Raw genomic sequence first — 26,571 nt, 5'->3', positions numbered from 1 at the left:
TGTGTAACAACCCTACATAGGTTCAAGCAAGAAGAAAGACAGGAATAACTGACGACACGTTTCATGAAGTTCAGAATCGGTTCTTTCTTTTGGGAGACAATAGCTCCATTTATCATGCACTTTGATCTTTGAAACTTTGCAGACCTTTTACATTCACAAACAGCTATATTACTCAGTATATGGAAAGGTAATACTAATTTCCGAAAAAGCATAATAGGGGCATACCTTGATCTGTAAAATAAACTAAACATGACAGGAAAAAGTTTCAAAGAGTTGCTCACACCACACAGTTTGATGACAAATACTTTTTAGGGCTGTCAATTTAACACAATTTAGTATGGTTAATTACTTATAAATATATAACATGAAAAATGTAATTAATAATACTATTATATAAAACTAGTACAAAATATAATAATAATTAAGCGTAGCGTCAGTTCTGGCAGGTTACGTTAGTCAAGGTCGCATCAGCTGACTCTCAGCTGATCCACGTCTACCTATAGGAATACGACGCCTATCACTGTGTAGATATATAAGCTCCTTCGGTATTATCAGAAGCTATCACGTTTCTCAGGAGCTAATTACCCTCCTCCATCCCCAGCTCCTCCTCTCGTCAGTCAGGATTTGACATTCTGATTCCCCTCTGAATCAGACAAAATTTTCGAAATATGTTGTACATTAAAATATTGAATTAATCATATCTGCATCACATTCATGTTGGTTCTCTTCTGTTTACCCTAAGGGGGGTTATTGTGCTCTCCCTACTCTTATCCATGCTAGGGAGTTCTTGCCCTGAACAGAACCAACTATATGCTAATTGTCAGTCGTCTTTGAAGATAGTGGTCCTGACAGAAATAATAATAATAATACAATTAAGTGTTTAAAAAATGTATGAAACCACACCTTCCTAATTAGAAATTTTCCAACCCATCAGAGTCTTGTGTTTTAAAAAAACTTTTTTTACTCTAACTTGAGATAATGAAAAAGAACAAAGAATTAAGCAATGGCCAAAAATGTCTGTTCAATTAATTACTTATCTGCCACAACGTATGAATTATCTTAATTTGGCAAATATTGACGAGCTGTTATTTATGATCACTATTTTATTTTAATCAGCATGTACTTAATTCAGTTTGATCTGTAATCAATTGACATGCCTAGTGTATTTATTCACAAAAAACTTGTTTTATGCCAAGTGACAATGTTGATGATGCCTGGTGGATGAAATACAGCATTTCCTGATGAAGTTGGTTCAAGAATAGCCACCCCTCTGCCATCTGAAATGATCAGGGCTCTCGCACATCCATCAGCTGTCGGCTGCACACTCAGATAAGAGCCAATCAATCTCCTCTCCCACACACCTGTCTTCCTCTCTAATCACGTCTCGTTCCATAGGTCTCTCTCTCTGTCTGATAAAGAACAGCCATGATATGATAGCCCAACCCTCAGCCGAGCAGGATAAACTGTGAGCGCTGATATATACAACCAGGTTTCAGTCTGCAAAGAACAAAACCCCAGCGCAGTCACATTGGTTCTCTAACTAATAGTTATGCAAGTAATTTATTCTTAGTTGTTCAAAAGTAATAATTTCACATTTCTAAGACCACTGGCCTGTGATGTGCCCTGTTCTTTATTATATTGCATTACATTATAAATACATAAATATTATTATATTAGATGTTTTAGGGATCACACACACACACAAGTTAGATATTACTGTATGAACTAATCTATGAACCATGATTTTTGTGTTTAAGTGTTCGCACGTTTTGCACAAAAGCCCTTTCAAAGATGTGGTCTAGCGTGGAATGATCTCACTTAGAAGTGTCTTGAAAGAAAACAGATTTACTTTGTACTTAAAAGCTGAAGCCTTTCATTAAAAAGGAAGATCCAAATGAAGACGTATAATTGGAGGGAGGATAGGGATAATGGGATGCAGCCACAGAAGAGGAGATTACAGCAACTAAATAAAGATTTCAGCCATGATAGCTGATCTCCGCCCAATATCTCAATGCAACCACAGCACACCATATGCCTGCTTGTCAGCTCCAGGACAGGAACTGAGATTGAACAGCCTACCAGATTTTGTGTTCAATTCAGATTCGTTCTCGTGCATATATGAGAGACTGCATACAAAGTCTTTCATGCATACTACAGCTCAAGTTGAGTGAAATCAGACATGCAAACACAATTTGAGCGCTCCTGCAATGACACACACATAAACATATGCACCTAAATGAATATGTGGGTTTCGATATTTCCCAAATGAAGCGTAAAAGCAGCCGTCCTGGTAATTAAAGTCAGCTGTGTGGGGTAATGGTAGCAGCTTGTATTTTTCTCTAATCATATTCGAGTGCTCTCCATCCATAAACACATTTATTTAGGGGCAAACGTGTTGAGTATCGTACTAAGTGAGGAAAACCATTATGCCATCCAGGTGCTAAGCATCAGTCAACAGAACAAAACTAAACTAAAGCGTGTTAGAGGCTGCTGTGATTCATTGTGTCAGAACATATTCAATCAAGACAACCACTTACCTTGATTAGCAGGGAATGTTTTTAGCTGAATGCTGTCGACCAGGTGGTTGATGGAGAGCTTTGGCCAGTGAAGGTACAGCTGGCAACCCTGGATCAAAGACATTTTAACATGATGGTCCTGTGCCAGGATGTCCTACAAATAACAATAGAGTACATTGTATCATTAAAGCTGTTTACACCTGGTATTAAGATCGATCGAATCACCAGCAGATGAGGGAGACAGTCCCATTTACACCTGGGGCCCTATCTTGCACCCAGCGCAATTGACTTTGTACACTGACGCATGTATCATTCCTATTTTGCACCCGCGCAAAGCGCGCTTTTCCCTCCACAGAAGCACGTCGCTAAACTAGGGAATGAACTTGCGCTCCCTGGGCGGTTCAGCGCAAAAAAGGAGGCGTGTTCCGGCGCAAACGGTCCTTCATGCTATTTTGCAGGTTTAGAAAACAATTGCGCCACTAACCAGGAAAAAATAGTTTAAAGTCAGTGGCACGTTGCGCATGTTATTCATATGCTATTTTAAGGGCGCATGCTTGGCCATAATCAATGTAGCGTGTGCACAACGCGCATACACTTTGATTCTCTCATCTACACAGAAGCAGCAGTTTTCATTTTTGCAAATCATACATTATTATGATAGATAGATGGATAGATAGATAATTTATTATAAAAGCATACATCTAGCTTACACATTTACCCAAATTATCATACGCCTTTTTAACCGAAGTTAATTTGGGTGGGTTTCTCCATCCCCAACGTCCCTGACGAGAGCGTTGCTCTCCTTGGCTGTGAACCGCTCCTGGCGCGCGTCTGGCAAATCCGCCGTTATAATAGGAATCCGCTTTAGAACAAAGCGCGTCTGCTCTTAAAGGGAATGTGAGATGTCGCTCTGATTGGTTTATTTCACGTTACGCCCAAACCACACCTATGAATAATGAAGCTACTTCAGACCAACCCATTTTAGATTTGCACCTGGCGCAAGAGTCATTTATCCCGCTGGGAAAATAGCAACAGCGCCAAGACCCGCCCACAAAGTTACTTGCGCTTTGCGCTTTGACACTTGCGTTTCAGATCGTTAAAATAGGGCCCCTGGTGTTTAAATCCGTCTCTTTTGTCCACTTTCAACCACTGTTCTGATTTCTCAGAGGGAAGGGTCTATGGGCAGGTTAATCTATGGTAGGGCTGGGCGATATATCGCATTACATTGTTATGCGCATCTCGTCAGTAAAGCCCGTTTCTTGATTAGTAGTAAATCGCCATCACCTGCTTTTAGATGGAGCGGCATTTACTACACAGAGCCGTAGTTCACTGACAAGCTGAGCCATATCGCATTAATTATCACGGACGTATCGCCTGCGATACATTGTTCACATTGTTTCTAGATTATTGTGCAGAGTGATCAAACGCATTTTAAAAATTGCAAAAAGCTTCATTGGCAAAAAAAAAAAAAAAAATCACAAAAATCCCAATTTTCCAAACCAAATCATATCATGATTGGATGATGAGGAAAGTGATTGGATTATTAGAGCAGACCGACTGCTATAAAAGGAGAGAAGAAGTGCTTCCAATCATTGTGCTCTTGTTAGCAATGGTTACTTCCAAAGAAAGATGTTCAGCCATAATCACTTTGCATCTTACATGCTAGGAAATTGCAGCAAAGAATATTGCACCTGAAAGAACCATTTTCCGGATAATCAAGAACTTCAAGGAGAGAGGTTCAACTGCAGTGAAGAAGTCTTCAGGACATCCCAGAGTGTCCAGCAAGCATCAGGACTGTCTCCTGAGGAGTCAGCTAAGGAATTGTGTCACCACCAGTGCAGAGCTTGGTCAATATTGGCAGCAGGTGTGTGTGAGTGCATCTGCACACACAGTGAGGCCAAGGCTTTTGGACAATGGCCTGGTATCAAGAAGGGCAGCAATGAAGCCACTTCTCTCCAAAAAAATCAAGAACAGTCTGAAATTAAGCAGGAATCACAAGGATTGGACTGCAGAAGATAAAGTTATTTTCTCTGATGAAGCCCCCTTCCAACTTTTTGGGACATTTGACAAATCGATTGTCCGGAGGAGAAAAGGTGGACGCTACCATTACTCCTGCGTCGTGCAAACAGTGAAGCATCCTGAGACCATCCATGTGTGGGGTTGCTTTTAATCCAAGACAGTGGCCTCTCTCACAATTCTGCCCACAGCCAGGAATAAAGAATGGTATCAAAACGTCCTGCAAGAACAACTTCTCAGATCTATCCAGGATCAATTTGGTGACGATCCGAGCATTTTCCAGCATGATGGAGCACCATGTCACAAGGCAAGAGTGATAACGAAGTGGCTCAGAGATCATTACATTGATATTTTGGATCTGTGGCCAGGCAAATCCCCAAATCTTAATCCCATAGAGAACCTGTGGTCAATACTCAAAAGGCGAGTGGACAACCAAAAGTCCACAAATTGTGACCAACTCTTAGAACTAATTAGGGGAGGAATGGATCGCCATCAGTCAGGATTTTGCCTAGAATCTGATATCCAGTATTCCAGAGCGAATTGCAGAGGTTATGAAGAAGGGTCAACACTGTAAATATTGACTTTTTGCATATATTGAATGTTTTTGCCAATAAAAGCATTTAAAACCTATGAAATCCTTATCATTGTTTTCCAGTAAATATTACAAACATGTGAAAAATAATCTACGAATACTGAAGCAGCAAACTTCGCAAAACACAAAATTGATGTCACTGCCAATACTTTTGGCCATGGCTGTAGATTAGAAAAAAGCAAAAGAATGTCCGAGAATAAGGAAGTCAGCAACAATTGCCAAGGTAGGCATGGCAATGTTTTTAAGGTAAGGTAAATCAGAGGGCCAATTTAAACTTAACCACTGACAGACAAGTAGTGTAATTTTCTACCATAGAGGCTGCCCAATCCTCTTTAATGGTTTCATGCCTGAATGGTTTCACTGAGCCCTTCAGAATAAGCCAAAATCCATTATGTCTGAAAACTGTAAACAGAAAGAAAAAAGGAGAGATAAATAAGGTAGAAGACAACATACTCAATTTGAAAACTCTCCACTCAACAGTTACGGTTCAGCTGTTTTGGACCAAAACACTTTACACTATTATGCAGGCGGGCAAGAGGCTGACTGAATCTTATCACTGTATCTGTTATGTGCAGAAATAATGTACATGCAGAATAAGATTCCACAAACTACAATGATTCAGAACAGAAAACAACAATAGAGATGTGTCATACATTTTTACAATCGCTGGATGCTGGCTGATGGGTTCTGAAAGTTTTCTTGCATTCAACTTTGTGAAATAAACCCAAACAACTGCATTTAAATGAGCAATTCTCTCTGCTGCTGTTGCAGTGAATTTCAAATTCTAACTAACTAACACAGTTATCAACTAAAAAGAGAAAACTTTTTATGCGTCTTGGCCGTTCATTTATAATACAATGGCGTTTTGTGGGCCTGAAAATGCAAACTTTTGAAAACGATACATTATCATCTCCGTGCAAACTATAAAAACACAAATCCGTGAAAACCTCAAAATTATTTTGAGGAATATATACAGACACTATGGAATGAGCAGTTTTCATATCCTTCAGTCATCTATCTATATTTTAAGACAAATAAATCACCTTGACACAAAGATCTCAATGAGATGAAAACCTGCTCTCTGAAAGCAAACCCTCAATAAACGAAAAACAGACAGAGAAATCTCTCACTCCTCACACGCAAACTTTTCAGCCTGGCGCAGACGTCTATCAACAGCAAATCACAGTGTTTATGCTCTGTAATCATCTACAGCTAAAACTTGCATCTATAACGAAGCCCTTCCCTCCCTCCATCTGTGACATACAACACGCCACAGCCATTACCACCACTCCAGACGAATCAATAAAGAAATCTCCATCTCCAAAACACCAGACGTTTGCAAAATGGTAACCATCAGAGTGGAGGCACGAATTCATACTTTCATCAAATTGTCTTTCCTTTATGTTTTTGCTTAGTGGCCTTGAAAGAACATGTGGCTGTTATTGAGCACAGATTAGCAGACGAATGGACACATCGATAGAAAAATCAAGCATGCGGCTGGGCTCTCAACCTTTTAGAAACGCATCCAAACACTTGACAATATTCAAAGGCAAGACTGAAAGATGATGTCGATGAAAGATGTGTTCGATTTGTCTTGATAGATCGTGTTGCATGAGGCCACTAATATATATAATATATAAAACTAACATATTTGAAAGAGAGAATCTTCTTTGGAGAGTGATTTCAAAGCCAAATGTTTTGCAAGGCTCTGCATCCGAAGAAGCCAGTGTGGTAATACTGTTTATGAAGCCTATTTATATATCATGGATAAACTGTTCTTGAATCTAAAAAAAAAACCATAGCTGAGCTAGAAAAAGGAAAACTTCTAAAGATGCACAATTCATCTATAAGATGAGTGTGGTAAATTTCCCATCTGTCATTGTAAAAGCACAAATGGTGGATGAAAATGATAGATTAAATCATCTCCAGATGAGACTAAGTCAATCCCTGTCAAACAGCCATGTGATTTACTACACTCTTAAAGCATTAAAGCATGTGTTATACCAAGTCTTATGGGTTATTATTTTACAAAACATACTACGCAATAACTACTTAATTTTTAAATGGTTTTTCACACAAAGCTATTGTATGAGTTCAGAAGACTCTGAATATAGTGCATGGATCAAATTAACCACTTTTATGATATTGGTGCTCTTTTGTCCTTCTATTATACTTGAAAATAATGGCCAGGATATTCTTTAAAAAATTCGTACAAATCTTTATTTTGTAAAAAAGTCAAATTTTTAACAATATGTTGGTGAGTAAATGATGATGATTGTTCATTTTTAGGAGTACCAACGCTTTCAGAGCGTATGCACTTTAAGAGTGTGACTGTGTGTGTGTGTGTATATATATATATCTCACTGATCTGTCCGCGGTCCCAGGTCTCAACGGTGGTGACGGTACTAATCTGTTTCAGCTCCTGCGAGCCCAGCTGTGAGGTCAGACTGTGGATTCCCTTCAGCAGTTTATAAATGACATGATGCTCTGACTGGGATGCAAAACACACAAAGAATAACAAATTCATTTTTCAGGAGACTAAACACCAAACTCTATTCAATGGGCGTTCACACCAGTGTTGGGGAAGCTACTCTAAAACTGTTACTCTTTAAAGCAATTAAGCCACAGACAAACTACCTTTTTGAAATTTTCTATTCGATTTATTTGATGTAACTTATTTTTGTAATCAGGGCAACATTTCTCTGGCACAGAAGTAATTATGTCATGTCATGTTGTTACGTCACGTCACACAATACGAGATACGATACATGATATTATATTTTGTTATATGTTATGAACTGTCTAGTAGTAAAATAGAAAAATAGAAAAACAAAAATGAATGTAAATGAAACTATCCACATTAACTAGTTAGTTGACCATAATAGCTGACTAGTTATATGAGCTTCACTTTCTAGTAATTATGCTCAACTGATTCACCTCGATACCCTTGAGCACTGCAGTCTAATAGCAACAGCTACTAGTGACCAAAAGAACAGCGATTTAGCGACCTGCAGCTATTAAATCGCACATTCAGAGTCCATTAAAGACATTCTTTAAAAGATAAACTGACTCAAAATCTAGTCTCATCTGCATTAAAAGTAAAGCCCTGCAACCCAAACAAAAAACTCCTTAATCTTTTTACACCCTTTCTGTCCTACAGGCACCATCTCAGATAATGAAACCTGAACACTTGCTGTTAAGAAAATCCTCTGCATCATGTTATTATGTTTAAAGCTAACTCTTAAGGGAAAACTAGTGTCTTAGAGTGTGATGATGATGATGGTTTTAGCGTGGTGTCTAGTTCCATGGGCATCCAAGAGATAAAATCTCAAGCGCAATAGCCGGGGAGGAGTTTAGCCATCAAGACCCCACCGCTGCCAGCATGAGTGAGTAATCACAATGCCGATAGACTGTGCGCGCACGAGTTTGCTTATGCTGGATGAAGGTCAAATCCACCAATCAATCCTTTGTGAGCGCTTGCGTGTGCTTGTGTGTTCAGTAAATCAGTGTCAGTCTCAGAGCCGGCTTCGGCCTTGCATTGGAATATTCCATCTCTAAAATATGATTGACATCCACCAGCCTTTCCATGCCAAAAACAAGAAAAACTTCCTGTTATTGCACTTCCTGAAATATAATATTTTCTGAAATCTTGAAATATTAAACTATTTAAGTGTATATGTGTGTGTATGCGTGTGTGTGTGTGTGTGTAAAGAAATATGTGAATGTTTCTAGTGAATGTTTTTCAATGTTTTGCTGGGAATATTGTTTTAATTCGTAAACAGTTTATAGGTGTTTTTCTATGTTTGCAATCCCACCTTCCATCCCGTCTTTTGTAACATTCCTTTAGTAAACAAAAGTCAATTCCTGAGTGACATCATCCTCCAGGAAGCACTAACAGTAACACAGCACTAACATCAGTGAATATAAGTAATGTATTTGAGGAATTCTTTAATATTTTATGATATTATCTAATCTGTTTTACTAATTCCATCCTGTTTGTTAAAAATCGCAGAAATCAAAATGTGTTAGTTAAAAAACACCCAAATTTACCTAAAGTATGTTAACTGTTAATCACCCATTAAGCAAGAGCTAACATATTTCTGAAAGTCTGTTTACCTTCCAAAAATTACTACACAAGCTTATTGATTTGAGGTCAAACAGTACTGCACAACAGAAATGACTCACCAAAGAGTCTCCAAACATCTCAAATGCATTATACACCTACTTTTTTTTATTTTATCTTTGATACACTCCAGACTATAAATCAATAAACTCAAATGCATTTGCTGTAAAACACTACACAGATGGCAGAGCTTAGTCCTAATAGCAATAGCAGAGATGTACAAGCCTGAGTTTACAATTTACAGGAACGTTTCACATATAGTTTGGCAGTCTTAATTTCAGGGTTCAGAAAACATCCTCTCTGCACCAAGTTTGTAATTCCCCATCCTCCTGCCAAAGCACTATGTGGATAAAAAGAAACACATTATGCAGTTAAGATAATAGGATATCATATTTTACACTGTGGTCATTTCTGGAGTGAGAGCAGAACTGCCTGTTAAAAGATACAATTAGCAGTAACATCATCTATCTATGGATGGGAATAAGGCAATGTTCATGTCAGGTCACCTGATCAAGCCCTGATTTAAACATTTTAGGTCATTAAGAGACATTATGGAAAGTTCTGATCTTCCTGGTTTCTACAGAACGAGTCGATTCAAAAGATGGTACCAAATTAGTTTGTTTTTAATGAGAATTACGAAGATATGTCGATGAACTCCTCTACATAATGAGCAAACCGCTTCTATGTTCAGTGGTACATTTTTAGAATTTTTTTTTATAGAAAATTTGTCTAAAGCCATCTTGGTAACGCAGCTAATTCATGGAAGTAAAGCTCTTTTTTGCATTTTTAGCTCAAAATAATCTGTATATTTCATGTTGGTCTGGCTGACAAATATGCACTTATATAAGCAGGGCTTTCCTTGAAAATTAAGCCACCAGGATGAGACATTTTTGGTTTTACATACAAAATCCACATATAATTACTCAAAAAGAGAGATGATTATAAAATAATGCAACAGATTTATTACACAAAATTAAGTTAAAAAAATACACAGAAAAGCTACTTGCTGTCAACAAGCAAATCACTTCCAGAAAGCATTTTTGAGCCAATTATATTAATCGGAAAAGCCATGGGACCAGGATGGGAAAATATTTTTGCCTACTACCCACAATAGCTGTTAAAATTCAGTTCAGATGCAGAAAATGTTAATGTATTGTGGTTAATGTAAGAACAGGTTAATGTAGTGTATGGAACTAAAGCCATAGGCTTTGTAAGTCAGATCAGATCTCTCTTTGATTGTTAGTCTAAGAATACGGTACTGAAGTCCAACCAGTCAGATATGCATCTCGCCAACTTTTCTTCAAACCTGAATAAAATATTACTTCACTTTAATAAAAGTGCATTGTTGCGAAACATCAGCATTTCATGTCAAAGGCCAAATTAAACCTGAAAACCATTTTCTATGTTGAAATTTTGCTAACCGATGCTGACTAGGAAATGGTCTCTGGCTTAATTCTAGGATCCTCGTTGACATTTCCATATACTTCCATTAATTATGAATTCTCTGTAGATAATAATAATAATTGCAAGCTTTAATCCCTCCATAAGATTCTAATTAACTGGAGGGCACTTATCACTGAATGAATGAGTAAAAACTGAATTATAACTTTTTTTTGTGTGAGAATATCTTCTGATTGCGGTACATACAGAGCCTGTGGTGTTGAATAAAAACAGCAGAAGTGAAGGAGAGAATAAAACAGGAAAGAGCTGAGAAAGTGAGGAAAAACTATTGAAATCCCAAGAGTCCCATTCTACAAAACAAGTGCCATTTGTATTCTTCATATATGTGCAAAAAATTACCAACACAAATAGTAGTTGATACTAACTTTTACAGTATAGAGTCACTTTCTAAAACACATCACCACATATCCAGTCATTTTAATTTGTTTAATTATTTTCTTTTCATCATGCAATGCATTTTTTGCCCTCTGCTTCTCTTTGATGAATTAGAAAATATGCACATTTTGAGGAAAGCAAAAGCTAGCAATTAGTCTTTATTTTCTATAACTTTTGGATTTGTGGAAAGATCAGCATTACAGCATTTGCCCTAAAAAGATTGAAATGTCAACTTTAACTGTAAAACTGTCAACTTTGTTGTTTTTTTAAGACATAATTATGTCCTAACATGTATTAAAACTTAATGAACAATGGAAATGATTAACACTTAAAGGGAAAGTTCACCCAAAAATTTAAATTATGTCATCAATTACTCACCCTCATGTCGTTCCAAACCCCTAAGACTTTCGTTCATCTTCAGAACACCAATGAAGATATTTTTAATGAAATCTGAGAGCTTTCTGTCCCTCCACTGGCGCAACTACTTTCTGTCCCTACGCAACTATCACTTTGACGCTTCAAAAAGTTCTTTAAAAAAAGCTGTTTTTGGGGTCAGAATGGCCAGCAAACTTAATACAAATTCTAAAGAACATTTAATTTTGACTTTTATTCACATATAAGTATTGATCAACGTACACAACAGTTATGGTAAATGGAAGCTCAATCATGCTTACTTGACGTGCGAGAACCAATGAGATTCATTCTTGTGTGTTACGCAACATGTTTGAGCTTCCGCAAGAATCTCATGTTACGCAGCACGTTTGAGCTTCCGCAAGAACCAATGAGATTCATTCTCGTGTTACGCAGCACGTTTGAGCTTCCGCGAGAACCAATGAGATTCATTCTTGTGTGTTACGCAGCACGTTTGAGCTTCCGTGAGAACCAATGAGATTCATTCTTGTGTTACACAGCACATTTGTGCTTCTACAACGTATAGGGTTAAGCTTCTGTTTATGTTCGCTGATCAATGTTAATATGTGAATAAAAGACTTAAATCTGTTAAAAAAATCATATAAAATCATCTTAAATCATATAAAGCGATTGAGTCTCTTCAGAAAATTTAGACTAGACCACTCAAATCATATGGATTAGTTTTACGATCTTTTTAAAGCATCAAAGTAGCTCTGTATAGATTGTCAATGGAGGGACAGAAATACAGTGGGTACGTAAAGTATTCAGACCCCCTTAAATTTTTCACTCTTTGTTATATTGCAGCCATTTGCTAAAATCATTTAAGTTCATTTTTTTTTCCTCATTATTGTACACACAGCATCCCATATTGACAGAAAAACACAGAATTGTTGACATTTTTTGCACATTTATTAAAAAAGAAAAACTGAAATATCACATGGTCCTAAGTATTCAGACCCTTTGCTCAGTATTTAGTAGAAGCACCCTTTTGATCTAATACAGCCATGAGTCTTTTTGGGAAAGATGCAACAAGTTTTTCACACCTGGATTTGGGTATCCTCTGCTATTCCTCCTTGCAGATCCTCTCCAGTTAAATGATTTTAGCAAATGGCTGCAATATAACAAAGAGTGAAAAATTTAAGGGGGTCTGAATGCTTTCTGTACCCACTGTATCTCAGATTTCATTAAAAATATCTTCATTTGTAATTCAAAAATGAACAAACATCTTACGGGTTTGGAGCGACATAAGGGATGGTTGACAGATGGCAGAAATTTTATTTTTGGGTGAACTCACCTTTAAATTATTATTTAAAACAATGTTTCAAATCTTACAAAAAAGTATTTTAAAATAGCCTTATCAAATTGTAAATGACAAGCGTTTCATCAAATGACCCTTTTTTATCAAAGCAAAGAATGAACAACAATAACCTCAACAAAACAAAGAGAAATGTAGTGTCACAAAGAGCCTACAGCAAAGACACTCATTTCACCTCCCGTGAGAAGGGTTAAGGACCGTTCTCCATGTTTGTGCTGCTCAGCTCGGGAGACAATTACAGCCGCATCAGAGAGGTTTCAGTGGCCAGCCGCTTTCACTGAGCAGCTTTCACGGGTCTGTCGGACAGCGAGAGGCTTTGTCTTTCAACAAATAACTGTAATGGTCCTTATCTGAGGAGCAGGCCGCCTTTACAACACTATCTTATCAGCCACCAAATACTTTCCTGCGAACTATCTCCAGAGAATGCACCGGGAAAATTGCCACTAAACCGAGAGCAGCCACTGACATAAATCACTGAGAAAGAGGTACATCGATAAGGGCTATCTCAAAGTTAAAGCCACAAAGCTGTTTTGGGGTTAGAATGGCCAGCAAACTTAATTCAAATTCTAAGTGCCACTTTACTTTGAAGATAAAAGGGAAACCTTCTCCGGGTAATCAATTCAATCTGAACGTGCAAATCTCCTTGCTGATAACCTCCACTGTCTTTTCTTAAATTGTCTTCACCCTTTCTAGAGCTCAAGTAAAATAGGAGGTAAAAAGTCAAGCCAGAATTTAGAAGAAGAAAAAAATATTTAGCTTTTCATCCCTTTTATGCCACCAAGAAAGTCAGAATAGACAAGCTCTTTAAAATCCAGCAATGACTGGTCCAATATCTGTTTTATCGGAAATGTCCAATGCCACATCCGTCATGCACATCAATTGCAGCAGTCTTACAGTCTTATATCCCTGCTGAAAGAGACAAGAAAAATGGCGGTCCAGGTTGGTTTATTCTGGTTAGTGCAGGTTAAGTGCTAGTCTTAAAGGGAGAAGATATTGGTAACAACATTGGAACCCATTGACTTTCATTGTATGGACAAAAACAAGACATTTTACAAAATATCTTCTTCTGTGCTCCACAGAAAAAAAGAAAGTCATACATGTTTGGATGGACATGAGAGTGAGTAAATGATTTCATTTCATCACTGATTGACTAGCAGATTATGCTGGTTGCTAGTCAAACAAAACAGAAGTACCAAGTTTGAGAGAACTAAACAAGTATTTATAACAGTTAGTTGGTCTTCTGTGATTTGGCTTAATTGAAATCCACCAACCAGAGCTTGGCTGCCATGGACGTGTGAGAGAGACGGAGAAGAAGTGATCCGTTTCCTCACGTGTAGCAGAGTCTCAGTTTCACAGCTGGTTCTGAGGTTCTCCTACTAACAGCCAAAGTCCTGAATCCTGACAAAACAGAGCTCAAGCACAAATTATAACTGTCAGAGCTGTTAAATAAGACTCCACAGCCAACACGTGTGTATGTCATCAAAACTGGGAACGTTTTTTTGGACCAAAACACAACTCTGTGAAAACAAAACCATTTCACACGCCTAGCAGGAGATTCTGTTAAATGGAAAAACTAAAGTCATTGTTCAAAAAAAAACAACAACACATTTTCAAACTTGATATTGCATCTCATAAACATTTTGGGCAAAGTGAGGAGGGAGGTTTGTCAGCGGCACCCTGTAGGGATCAATCACTCTTCGAAATTTCTGCCATAAAATCATGAAGCAAAAGCATTAAGACAAGTGTGCAGCTTTCTGCTTTGCATTTGTTTGGGCCAAACACTCACCAACAAATCCCAAAGTAAAATATAATTGCTTAAAGGTTACTTTTTCATAGCTCAGAAGACTTAATGGACTTCACTTGCCCTGTACAAAAATATAATAAATAAACCTTTGTCAGGCAACCAAAAAACGTTTATCATGTAGTACCTCCTACATTACCAGTTTGGTTCAGGTCCAGTATTATTTATATACTATTATAGTATTTATTAATATTTTGAATTCATTTTTATTCATTTTAAATTTAGCTTAAGTAATTTTGTTATGTACTTTTGTACTTTTTTGTCATATTTATTACACACACATATTATTTGTTAATTTGTCATGGTTAGTTAAACCTTATTGTTTACGTTTTTTAAAGTTTACGTTTTTCATCTAATATTTATATTTGATTTCTCCTTTTGAAAGAAAAAAACATTTTTTTTGTTAACATACACTGTTCAAGTCAAATATAATTTAATATGACTGAATCAACCTGAATACATTAGGTTACACCAACAAAAGTTTTCAAGGCTCCGACCCAAAAACTTCCTTATATAAATAAAAACAGAAACAAATTAGTCAAATTTGTAGCTATAAAAACAACGTAAATTGTTAAGCACAAATAATTTGATCTTGAATCTGAGAACATAAAAAAGATCCATTGTGATATATGATTTTTCTTTTCTGCAAGCTGTAGAGTTGACATGAAAACAACAGAATCAGGCCAGTCTACTAAATAACAGCATTGAAAAAGACAATACCTGGTTTATATTAAAGCTAGTTAAGTCAATGAGTTCATTTACTCAGCATTGGGACAAATAAATCCTTTAGGTGTTAGTTTTGCTCTCAAGTCTGACAACAAGGGAGTCTGGTCCAAAGCACCAAGCCTTGATTGACCTGCCCAGAACCGGACTTTCCCTTCTTCCCAATCCCATTCGACCTTTCCAATGATGATGATGAAGTTTCCACTGCAGCTGTTGTTTTATTCAGAGTTTCTTTAGAAAGAAACCTCACTCCTCCAGTAAAGAGATTTACCAGTGCACTTATCCCCTGACTCCATCACTCAGAACCGTCAGCGATACCATTTGTGAACAGCACCTGATGCTGGTCATATTTCCAGAAAAAATACAGTCTGGTTAATTTCTCTCTGGTGCTCCTTTCCCACTGTGAAGAAGAGTAATACAATCCTGGGTTTTCTAGTTTCTTAATGCGCCAACATATTAAATATCTGATCATGAATGTCTTGTGAAAGAACAAACTGATCCACAGCAAAGTGAGAAGAAAGTATTTTCTGGCACAGGTAGAAAAACTATTCAACTTCCAGAGCACCGGGATAGATGGTTCATTTTGACCTGGTAGAAGCAGTTTAGACCAGTTTGGACCATCAACAAACCATCTAGCATGTTGCACAAATCAGTTTTAACACCTTAAGATCATATGACATGGTTTCTCCAATAAGCTGCACCAGACACTATTGAGCTGAATTAAGGCATGCTGTTTAAATGCCACATAATATCTGTTTTTGTCCATCTGAATGTCCATTGAGCACTAAGACCTTGAACTGGACATTTAATATATAGACTGTAAATCAGAAAATAATCCTCATTTAAAAACAAATTATCAAAAAAAGAAGTGAATTCAAATATCAGCACCAACCACAGAGAAGAAGATACAAAAGAGGTTCAAAGTTTAGGAGGCTTCTTTCTCTGCTTTCATTTGGCCGTTTCCATAACATCTTAAACAGCAAATACATCAGCGGTTTAGAACTGTAGGCTGATAGGGAACACGGCCAATCGTTGTCTCCACACACATGAGCCCCAGAGCTTTCCAAATTATCTAAACTCTAAGAAAACACCATAAAACTAAACATTTCATGTGATTTACACATCTGAACTGCACTAGATGATAATCACGCCTGTTGGCTGAATATATAGATGATGACAGATGTTAAATTACATTTTTAATGTAATAGTATTATATAGATAAATATTATACACGTATGCCTCATATTTACACCGATTAGAGTTTCAGGTAACACTGAAATCTTTTCTGGGTCAAAGTGTGTTTCTCTGTCCAGCACACATCCCCAGGAAACACAGAGGAGGATTGTGGGAAAGGGTGAAGTGTTGAGGAGGGGTCAGGGCCCTGAAACACAGAGCAAAATAAATACACGAACTATAAAAAAAATTTAAAAAATACAGTCAGAAAGTGCACACAAAGCAGGTTGTGCTGGCTGGCTTCCTACATTAAATAAGCTGAACGTCTTCCGCTGGTTTCTGGAGCAACCCTCCCCCCGTCACTGCCCTGCTCTGACTGTTACAATGGACTCCTGGACGTGGAGCGACATGGGCAAAGCCAGCATGGGGGGAAGCCAAGCACTTCCTGCCTCCAGAGCTGGCAGAGAGACAAGCTCTCACGGGAACAGCGTGCAAGAGCAGGAAGTATGTGTATGTGTGTGTGTGTGTGAGTGTGTAAGTTGCCAGCACAGTTGGTCCAGCTCCCCATGAGACCTGGATGAGGAAAACTGGCTTTATGACAAGAGCAGATGTAAAGACATACTAGACAACAAACCCATATAAGTTAGTGTATTCACACACACACACCAGGTCACCGGATGACCTTCAGATCAACCAACTGACCTTTGGATGCGTTTAAAATGTTTTTAGAAGAGCTGAGAAATGACAGTGTGGTGTAAATCATCCTTACAAATTCAAGATCATTACATTGTCCACATTAAAGTCAAAACAAAATGCACTTAGCGACCTATTTTACTTCTGTAATCTGACATATTTCTGAGGATATTCAACATTAAAGAATATTTATAATAAAGAAAACTACTCTTAGCATTTACATTCACACCCTGGAATGATGCAATTTAAAATCTGCCATCTTTTCTCACGGGCGCTCAGTTTCACATCCACAATGTTTTTTTTTTTAGAGCCAATCGGCTGAGCCACAAATGTCAAGTGACTAATCACTGTAAAACCACTAGAAAATTACATCACAGCAACGCTTGATTGGCTCATGGCACTACAATAAGTACAGTCCCAAACCCTTCACTTACGACTATCCCAAGTTGTGAAAAGCAGCAAACAAAGAAAAACATAAACATTCATATTCAATTTTCAAGCTTTTATGTATATTAATGATTATTATTATTAATAATAATAAAACATTAATAAAATATAAATAAAGTTAAAGCTGCCACTGGCAAAACATGTACTACAATAAAATATTTGCGTGTATGTTTATATGAGCTGTGATGCAGCAGACAAAGACAAATGGCTTTTCGGGACAAAAGGTGTAGTTACGATACCTAGCAGCAATGACTAACAATAAAACAGAAAATTCTATGAGAATACCATAGGCTGGATCTTTGATTTATCTGGAATGTGGCTATGAAATGGGAGTGTTGAAATGTAAGAGCATATCATTCAAAATCAAAGCAATTATTGCATTGTTGATAGAAAGACAAGCTTTTTTCTTAAAAAAAATATTTTAAAAATAACATGCACTAAAGAATTGTGCACAATAAGACCAGCAATGTGCTTTTAAAAAAAAAGTAAACAAGGTAAATTTGGATTTCTTGTTGACTTTAAACCAAATCAGTTATTTTGTTTACCTTTAAAGCAAACTCATTCGTCATTTGATAGTGCTTCCAGTGGCACCGTCGAGTTGTCTATCGCTGTGGGCTTGTGATTTTTTACCCTTTCTAATCTCATTTCCACATGGCTGAGGTTCTTTCACAATACAGTCCGCTGAATGTCACAAGGCGCAACATCACAGGGACGAGACGATTGAGTCTCCCAAATCGAATAGAATCGTGACCTATTTCTCTTATCCAGCTCACATCTTTCAAACATATTCCCCCGGTGGCAATTGGCATACACAACCGAGATATCTAGACACTGAGAGCTGGAAGGGGGAAAAAAATGTGAAGACATGAAAAAGCATTAAGAACCGTCTACAAGGGCATCGCAAAACCCCGTAGGTAATGTCACTACAAATGCAAAATGGGCATCACGGGAAGTTTTGCTTCCAACTGCCCATGCATGAAGCTCTCTGTATGTGATACATGCTACTAAGTTGTAATGTGGCACATTAAAGCACAAATGTTCCCTTGTTATAACTAAGCATGCAAAGCAAATCAAAGTAGTGAAGCAATCCAGGAGAAATGCTTTGCCATCTGCCTTCATTAACTCCGCCTAAGGCACAGTCCATCTATCACACACTGAGTGCTCAGAATTCACGCTGATTATGTTTTACCATGGTGCACTGGTACTAGCTTCTTCTATGGGATGGTGGTGCATGCTAATGCTTAGTGGTTTTAAAAACTCTCATGTATTGAATTTGGTGCATTAAATTAATCAAAAGTGACAGGCATTCAATGTTATAAAGATTTTAAATAAATGTTGTTCTTTTGAACTTTGTTCATCAAAGTATACTGAGAGAAAAAACTATTTCCACAACAATATTAAGCAGTACAACTGATTTCAACATAGATGTTTCTTGAGCACTAAATAAGTATATCAGAATGATTTCTGAAGGATCATGTGACACTTAAGACTGGTTCAGCTTTGCCATCACAGAAATAAATTTCATTTTAAAAAACATTACCGTCCAAAATTTTGTGGTCTGCAAGATTTTTTTATGTTTTTGAAATAAGTCTCTTATGCTCACCAAGGCTGCAATTATTTGATCAAAAATACAGTAAAATAGCAAAAACAGTTAATATAACAATATTATTTTTTACTGTATTCTGATCAAATAAATGCAGCTTTGGTGAGCATGAGAAACTTCTTTCAAAAACATTTTAAAAAATGTACCAACCCTAGAATGTTGAACAGTAATGTACATTATAAGTGGAATCTGTGCCATACAGTATGTGGGGAGCAAATTATCATAGAATCCTAGGGTTGGCCTCTATCAATAGAACATATACAAATCTAGTTCATATAAATTTTTCACACCAACCATGCTCTGATCCTCCACTGAAAGATCTCCATATCCTCTTTCCTGTCTCTCTGGTGTCTATCTGTCCTACAAAGCTCAAGAACAACCATAAAAAACAGATCCATTAATCCTGGGAAGTTCAGTAGATGAATAAGGGAAAATATATCACAAGGAACGATATCCAAACACCTACAAGAAACATATAAGAAGAGGAAATGCTATTTGGATACTCCAATCCCACAATCCTGCACTGCTCAACTAAAGAAAGCTACATTGTGCTCTCTCCCTCTCTATTCACACAAATGAACTGTGTAAGCAGGAAAGTGAAACAGGGCCTATTGATATGAATTAAGATAACGCATTAAGATAATGGCAGAGAGGGCAGGAGATTATTCCCATCCTCTATTATGCTATTAATGAAGTGTTACCAAACGTCATTCAATAGTGAATACTAAAAATGTCGTCTTGTTTTTTTTATGAAAGCTACGATTTTAATTTGCCAAAGATTTCATACGGCTAAAACTAATTAAAACTGTGTCGCTTCAAATATTATTCAAAGAAATTCTGGGATGCATGTGGCCCTGAGCAGAATTAAATCATGATTGTTTGACAAGCTGAAAAGGTGATACACTGCCCTCTGTTGGTAGATGGAAACACTGGATGTTGGACAGTCCGATGTCAGTTTTATCACTAATGTTATAAAATACAATCAGATAAAACAGTGTCGGTCTAATAATAATAAACTGGTTGAGAGTGAATGAATGCAGTCAATAGACTTGACACATTCAACAATTCTCATTAGCGTAATGCATATGGGTGTTTCTAATTCTCATCTGTGAATCTTCTAATTACTGTAATGCAGTAATGAGAGTTGTCCTGTTTGGACACAATATTATGTGTTTGGAAACATAATACAACTTGGATTTGGATGGATTTAATAATAAATTCTAAAAATATGATTTTTTGTTTTGCATTTTGAAAATGTGCAGTAAAATAATGAGAACTGCAGGAGAATCTGTGCTTATTTAACTGCACTTTTATTTCTGGGGTTAAAGGGATAGTTCACCCAAAAATGAAAATGAGCCCATGATTTACTCACCCTCAAGTCATCCTATAAGTGTATATGACATTCTTCTTTCAGACGAATACAATCGGAGTTATATTAAAAAATGTCCTAGCTCTTCCAAGCTTTATAATGGCAGTTTCTGTTTTGAAGTCCATAAAAGTGCATCTATCCATCATAAAAGTGCATCTATCCATCATAAAAGTGCTCCACAGGGCTACGGGGGGTTAATAAAGGCCTTCATTTTTTAATATAACTCTGATTGTATTCGTCTGAAAGAAGAATGTCATATACACTTAGCATGACTTGAGGGTGAGTAAACCATGGGCTAATTTTCATTTTTGGGTGAACTATCCCTTTAACTGTGACCTTTTTTGACAGACTTCACCCCAGCAGCTTCAAATCAGGTCAGACAAACCATATAAATGAGTATTTTATATCAGTCATTTGTGTCATCATTATGTCCAGAGGGCCTTTAAACTACCCACAAAGAACTATTAGTCATACTCACAATTTCTTAAGGGCTTTGATCACATGATTCATGAAGGAATCCTGAGCCAGTTTTCCATGTGGCTGATGTCTGCTGACCTCCTGGACAGACTCGTATACTCTCAGCTTCACTGGAGGTTGGCTGCCAAGAGGAATAGAGAAGATCAGATGATTCTCATAAAGTTTATATCCATCACTTGCCAAGTTTGTGCTGTTGAATCAGAATGTAATAAATGAGGATATTCATGACAAAGTGTAGTTTAACACTGTTGGGCTGCAAGAAATAATAAAAGAGGTTATATTTTACTCTAAGTGATTGCATGACAAGACTTCAAACATGCAGACTGCGATATTACGGTAACACTTTACAAAAGCCTTAAGTATAATTCATTATAAAGGTATTTCATAATGCATGTAATAATTTATAAAGAATTGTAACCAAAGTTAAAATGCATTATAATATTCGCAGATTCCTTGGTTGTTTGTCATGTTTTAATGCATTATGCTTTCTAAAGGCATGTTCAATGAATAGATAAGAATTAGGTCACACTTTAGTTTAGGGTCCAATTCTCACTATTAACTATTTACAACGACTTTTGCCTCAAACTCCTAATTACTGTTATGAATAGTTAGTAAGGTAGATATTGGGTAGGATTAAGGGATGTAGAATATGGCCATGTAGGGCAGGCATTAATATGTGCTTTATAAGTACTAATAAACTACCAATATCCTACAATATGCATGCAAATAAGCAACTAGTAATAGTGAAAATTGGACCCAAGGATTATAATGTATTGGTTACAAATATTCATTAACTGCACAATGCATTACAAGGCATTATTAATGCATTAAAAATACTATAATGCATAAATTCTTTAAGTAAAATGTTACCGATATGACTTATAAGACAATTTCCATACTTTATTTTGTCTGATTTTATAGTTTTAATGGCTTTATATTTTTCTAAATTGTGGGAAAAGTAATAATTAAAGAATGAGTAGGTGTGACCAAACTTTTGATTAACAGCATAACTAAAAATGTGCAGCCATAAGAAGTGCATTCAGTCAGGATTACCTTAACCACAGTCACAAAATTGATTTACAAGATAATCACTCGCCATTTTTCACTTTTACCAATCCTTAAATAACCCTTCTTTGTCAGCGCTATTCAAGACGATTCCAACTGGGAGCAGATCTATATTCCAGCCAATTAGAGCCATGACTCATATGTCACTACCCGCAAGAACATTCATTTTTGCTGCTCCAGCAGGCTGTCAAGAAGACAGTAAACATTACTCAGAGCATCTATGAGTGGGACTACAGTGAGATTGAAATGACTGACAGCTCCTCAGTTTCTGCGTCACGCCTCGGCAGGGGTGCGGCCCACGTGTCTTTTAGAAAACACTTCCTGTTGGTGACTTTCACTCTTCAAGATGTGACTTTCCAAAAGGACACAAGGGCGATTTTTAGAATAATGACGCAAGTTTGACGTAGGGCCTAAAACTGCTCCAGCGCACTCTGATCAGTTTACAGTTTTTCATTCATCCCCAATATGCAAAAAAATTAGTAATATTACAACTGAATGCAGAGGACTGCTAAAAAAAAAAAAAAAAACTGTGAGTTTGATTTCAAAGTACAATACCGTTCAAAGGTTTGTGGTCAGTATCCAATCAGAGCACTCTTTGGCTTCTCAGGAGAGGCTTTGTAGTGTTTCAGACAGACTGGGAATAAAGGTGCTGCAATAATGTACAGTATGTGAAAAGCATGTTAACCAATTCTAGTACGCCCAATAAACAAAATTATGACCTTTTAAAATATCATAAGGGAAATTACAAACAAAAACGGTCCCGAATTATATATCTTACTTTCATGTGTTTGTAAAGTATCTTTATTTTGATTACATTTGATCACTGTTTAATTTATAAGGTAATCTAATCTAATTCTGAGCTTTACTAAGTTTTCTTTGCTACAGTGTTTACTACTAAGTTTTGCAGCTGAATAAACTACTTCTCCAGGTAAGAGCATTACGGCATTACCTGAAACTGATCATGAACAGCTCACTGAAACTAAGCAGACATGAGTTGCACTTTATTTTAGACAAGAGTTACTAGGAATGGTATGGAAGCTTGTTTCCGCAAAAAGGTATTTGACATTTTAACTTACAATTCTAATTCTTTTTTCTCAGAAAAAAAATCGCAGTTTCCTTTTTTATTTTCTATTCAGTGGCGGAAACAAGCTTCGATGGAATGGTAATCTTGCATTGGAAATAACTGACTCCATAATGTCTACGCCATAGACTTCAATGCAAAACCTTTTCCTTAGTGAAACTAGTTTTAGTGGTATGATCTCATGATAGATTACCAATTAGTAATTTGTATTAATTAGTCATTTTTAAAATATTAAAGACATGGTTACTCACATCTTACTCTTGAGTTGTACTCTGGGTAAAGATGTCTGAGGGCGCAGGAATATTCCTTGATAAAGTTTCATGAATTTTTTATGGGCCTCTTCAGTAGAACTGATACTGTGAAGAGAAGCGAGACCTTCTTTTTTTTTTTTTAATGGAATATTAAAACACTAGTTTAATAAGTTCACAAGCAACTAATACATTCGGAAATGACAAAAAATAATTTACAACATTAATGACCATTCCTACCTTTCATTTAGCTGGTTTAGCTGCGTGTAGTCGATGTCTGAGAGTCTTTACTCAGCTGTGATAAAAGTATAAAAGCCATATTTGGCAGATCAGTAACAACCAACACAAAATTGTTCTATTTTGTGAAGATCAGGGCTAGTTGTCACAAGGATTATATCTAACTGTTATGTTTACACAAATGTGTGTACATCTCTAGTCATGTTTTATATGCTGATTTTAAAAACTCTCTTAAAATTAGGGATGTGAGTTATTTTAACATAATTTACTGCAATAATGATTTAAAGGGATAGTTCTCCCAAAAATGAAAATTCTGTCATTATTTACTCAAATTTACTCAGGTTGTTCAAAACCTGTATGAATTTATTTCTTCTGCTCAACACCAAAAAAAATATTTTGAAGAATATGGGTAACCAAACATTGACTTCCACAGTATGAGGAAAATAATGCACTAATATTATGTTTGTAAGACTTCAGAAATCAAATCTAATGCTTATTTTACCAAATTAAAACATTCAATAGACTGTGTGACAACCAGCTCCGTCTCCTCTATCTGGTCTATGCAGAATAGCCTTGTCATTTACAAAAGGGAGTGATCCCAATCCAGCCTATAATATGAACTAAACGGTCTATGATATGTACAATAACTGACTCCGTAACGTTACATTATTAAACATGTTGATATGAAATGTCTCTGTACCTGAACGTCGCTGTGCGTCATGGCAACAGCCATGTAACTTAACGTTACTCATATTACAGACAGGTTATCGTGTTAAAACATCATTAATAAAACATGTAAGTTCATTATTATTAGTCTCTTGTTGGGATGGCACGCTTCCACACGCAAAATAAAAAAGCGACAACTGTTGACACCTCAAATTTAAGTTAATGAGGTACAAGTGGGCCAACAGGCTAACAACTCAGTAAACAAGAATTTCATATTGAGTAACTTACATTTTAGACACAAATAGTTCAAGTTAGTTTGTCTATTTGCTTCGCCAACAAAACTACTTCCAAAAGAAGCCAGCCAAACAGGAACAGAGCCGTTGCGTGCCGCGAATCAAGTGTTTTTGAACGAATCGGTTGAATGAATGACTCATTGAGTCACTCATAAGGACACTTGTATAGTTCCAAAATGAATCAGTATTTGTGAACAATTCTGTGAACAATTCTGTTGAATGAATGATTTAATGACTCGCTCATAAAGACGGTAGTTTGTCGCCACCCATTGGCAGTACCGAATAAATAAAAATCAAACACATAAATAAATAAACACATGAGTTATTATTATTTACTAAAAACATTTTTGTTAATTGAAAGAAAGGTGAAATAAAAAATATATGTAAATATTAGATGAAACTAAGGGAAAATGTTGCTTTGACATTTGAGTTTAAGTAGCAAATAAAGATAAATAAACCCCAAATTGTAATTTTTAAAGCTGCAGTTCGTAGTTTTTCCTTTGTCGCCATCTCTGTTCGAAATCTGCAATTGCAGTTATTCGCGGAATTATCAACTTTACGTGGGTTGTGTCTCGGCACTGCACAGCGTGGATGAATCCAATGTTTTGTGGAGAATGTGCAGCTGTCAATCACAGATTCTACCATAGGCGTAATTTGCGGGTGGGACATGTCCCCACCACTTTTTGCTAAGGTCGATATTGTCCCCACCACTTTTGAAACATCTCGCGGCACGAATGTACCAATACAAATAAATAAAACATCTCCAGTTAACTAGCAGAGCATTCATTTAGTTTGTTTGTTAAATATAGACCTTATGAGCCAGAGAAACGAGGGCGCCGCCATCTTTAGAATATTGTCTTTGAACTTCCGTTTTTGCGGTCGCTCTGTATATTTCTATGGCGCTGCTGTCCAGAAGTAATTAGCTTTTGAAGTGGATTTACTTGATGTAAAGTTAACGAAAGTTATCATGAGGACTGTAATGTTTAAAGCAGATGACTTAATAAATGTCAGTCGACCGGGAGATACTGTTTAAACCATACTGCAGGGATAGGCAACTCCGGTCCTGGAGGGCCACTATCCTGCAGAGTTTAGCTTCAGCCCTCATAAAAACTCACCTGCCTGTATCTATCTAGTAATCCCGAAAACACTGATTGCCTTGTTCAGGTGTGTTTAATTAGGGTTGGAGCTAAACTCTGCAGGACAGTGGCCCTCCAGGACCGGAGTTGCCTATCCCTGCCATACTGTGTTCTCTTGTCTTGTGGCTCGGGCATAGTCTTCACTCGGACGCGCGCTAAAATCCGTTGTGGAGATTCTCTATTAGTTCGGTGAAATTACAAAACAAAATGCACACAAACGTGTCCCTGCCTGATATACAACCACTGATAAACATAATCGGTTTTGATGTATAAAAAATAAATAAATAAAAAACCTATACGAGTGCGGATTAGAACCCAGAACCTCTGACATGCTTGGCAAAAGATCTACCACTGGACTCCATACTCACACGCAATATAGTGCACTAGCCAAGACGCCTTCTTTATGTGTACAGATGCAACGTAATGACGCAAAGACATGCTCGAATTTCCCGCGGAAATCCACCAGTACCACTGGAATTAAAAACATTATTACAAGCTAGCTTACCATCTTGAATCTAGCTAAGGCAAGCAGACAGTTTTGAACACTGGTTATGTACTTGCTCAAAAATCAGTTTTGGATAATTTTTAACCCCAAAAAAGTTATGGAGCTTTAAAAGAAACAAAAACAAAATGACAAAAAATTCTAATCAATGAATTTAACTCAAATTAAATAAAAATATAAAACTATTTATTTTATAAAAATAAAAACTAGTTCAAAATATTAATAAAGACTATAATATAGATAATACT

At 36.8% G+C, this 26,571-nt stretch overlaps 1 protein-coding gene across 1 annotated transcript in view; it reads right to left on the bottom strand.

The window, feature by feature from the left end:
* The window catches only part of cnbd1 (cyclic nucleotide binding domain containing 1), a gene marked incomplete at its 3' end in the record, with an annotated part of 35,703 nt that extends 12,116 nt beyond the window's left edge, over nucleotides 1–23,587 (bottom strand). Inside the window, 5 exon segments of the mRNA XM_084102060.1 lie at nucleotides 2,538–2,670; nucleotides 5,435–5,526; nucleotides 7,489–7,634; nucleotides 21,097–21,216; nucleotides 23,493–23,587. Of these exon segments, the coding sequence (XP_083958186.1) occupies nucleotides 2,538–2,670; nucleotides 5,435–5,526; nucleotides 7,489–7,634; nucleotides 21,097–21,216; nucleotides 23,493–23,563 (562 nt within the window). The 5' untranslated portion in view covers nucleotides 23,564–23,587.
* Nucleotides 23,588–26,571: the final 2,984 nt, after the last annotated feature.

The sequence above is a fragment of the Abramis brama genome (genome assembly GCF_963993115.1).
Source record: "Abramis brama genome assembly, chromosome: 24".
Lineage (NCBI taxonomy): Eukaryota > Metazoa > Chordata > Actinopteri > Cypriniformes > Leuciscidae > Abramis > Abramis brama.
This window is presented reverse-complemented; position numbering and strand designations above follow the sequence as displayed.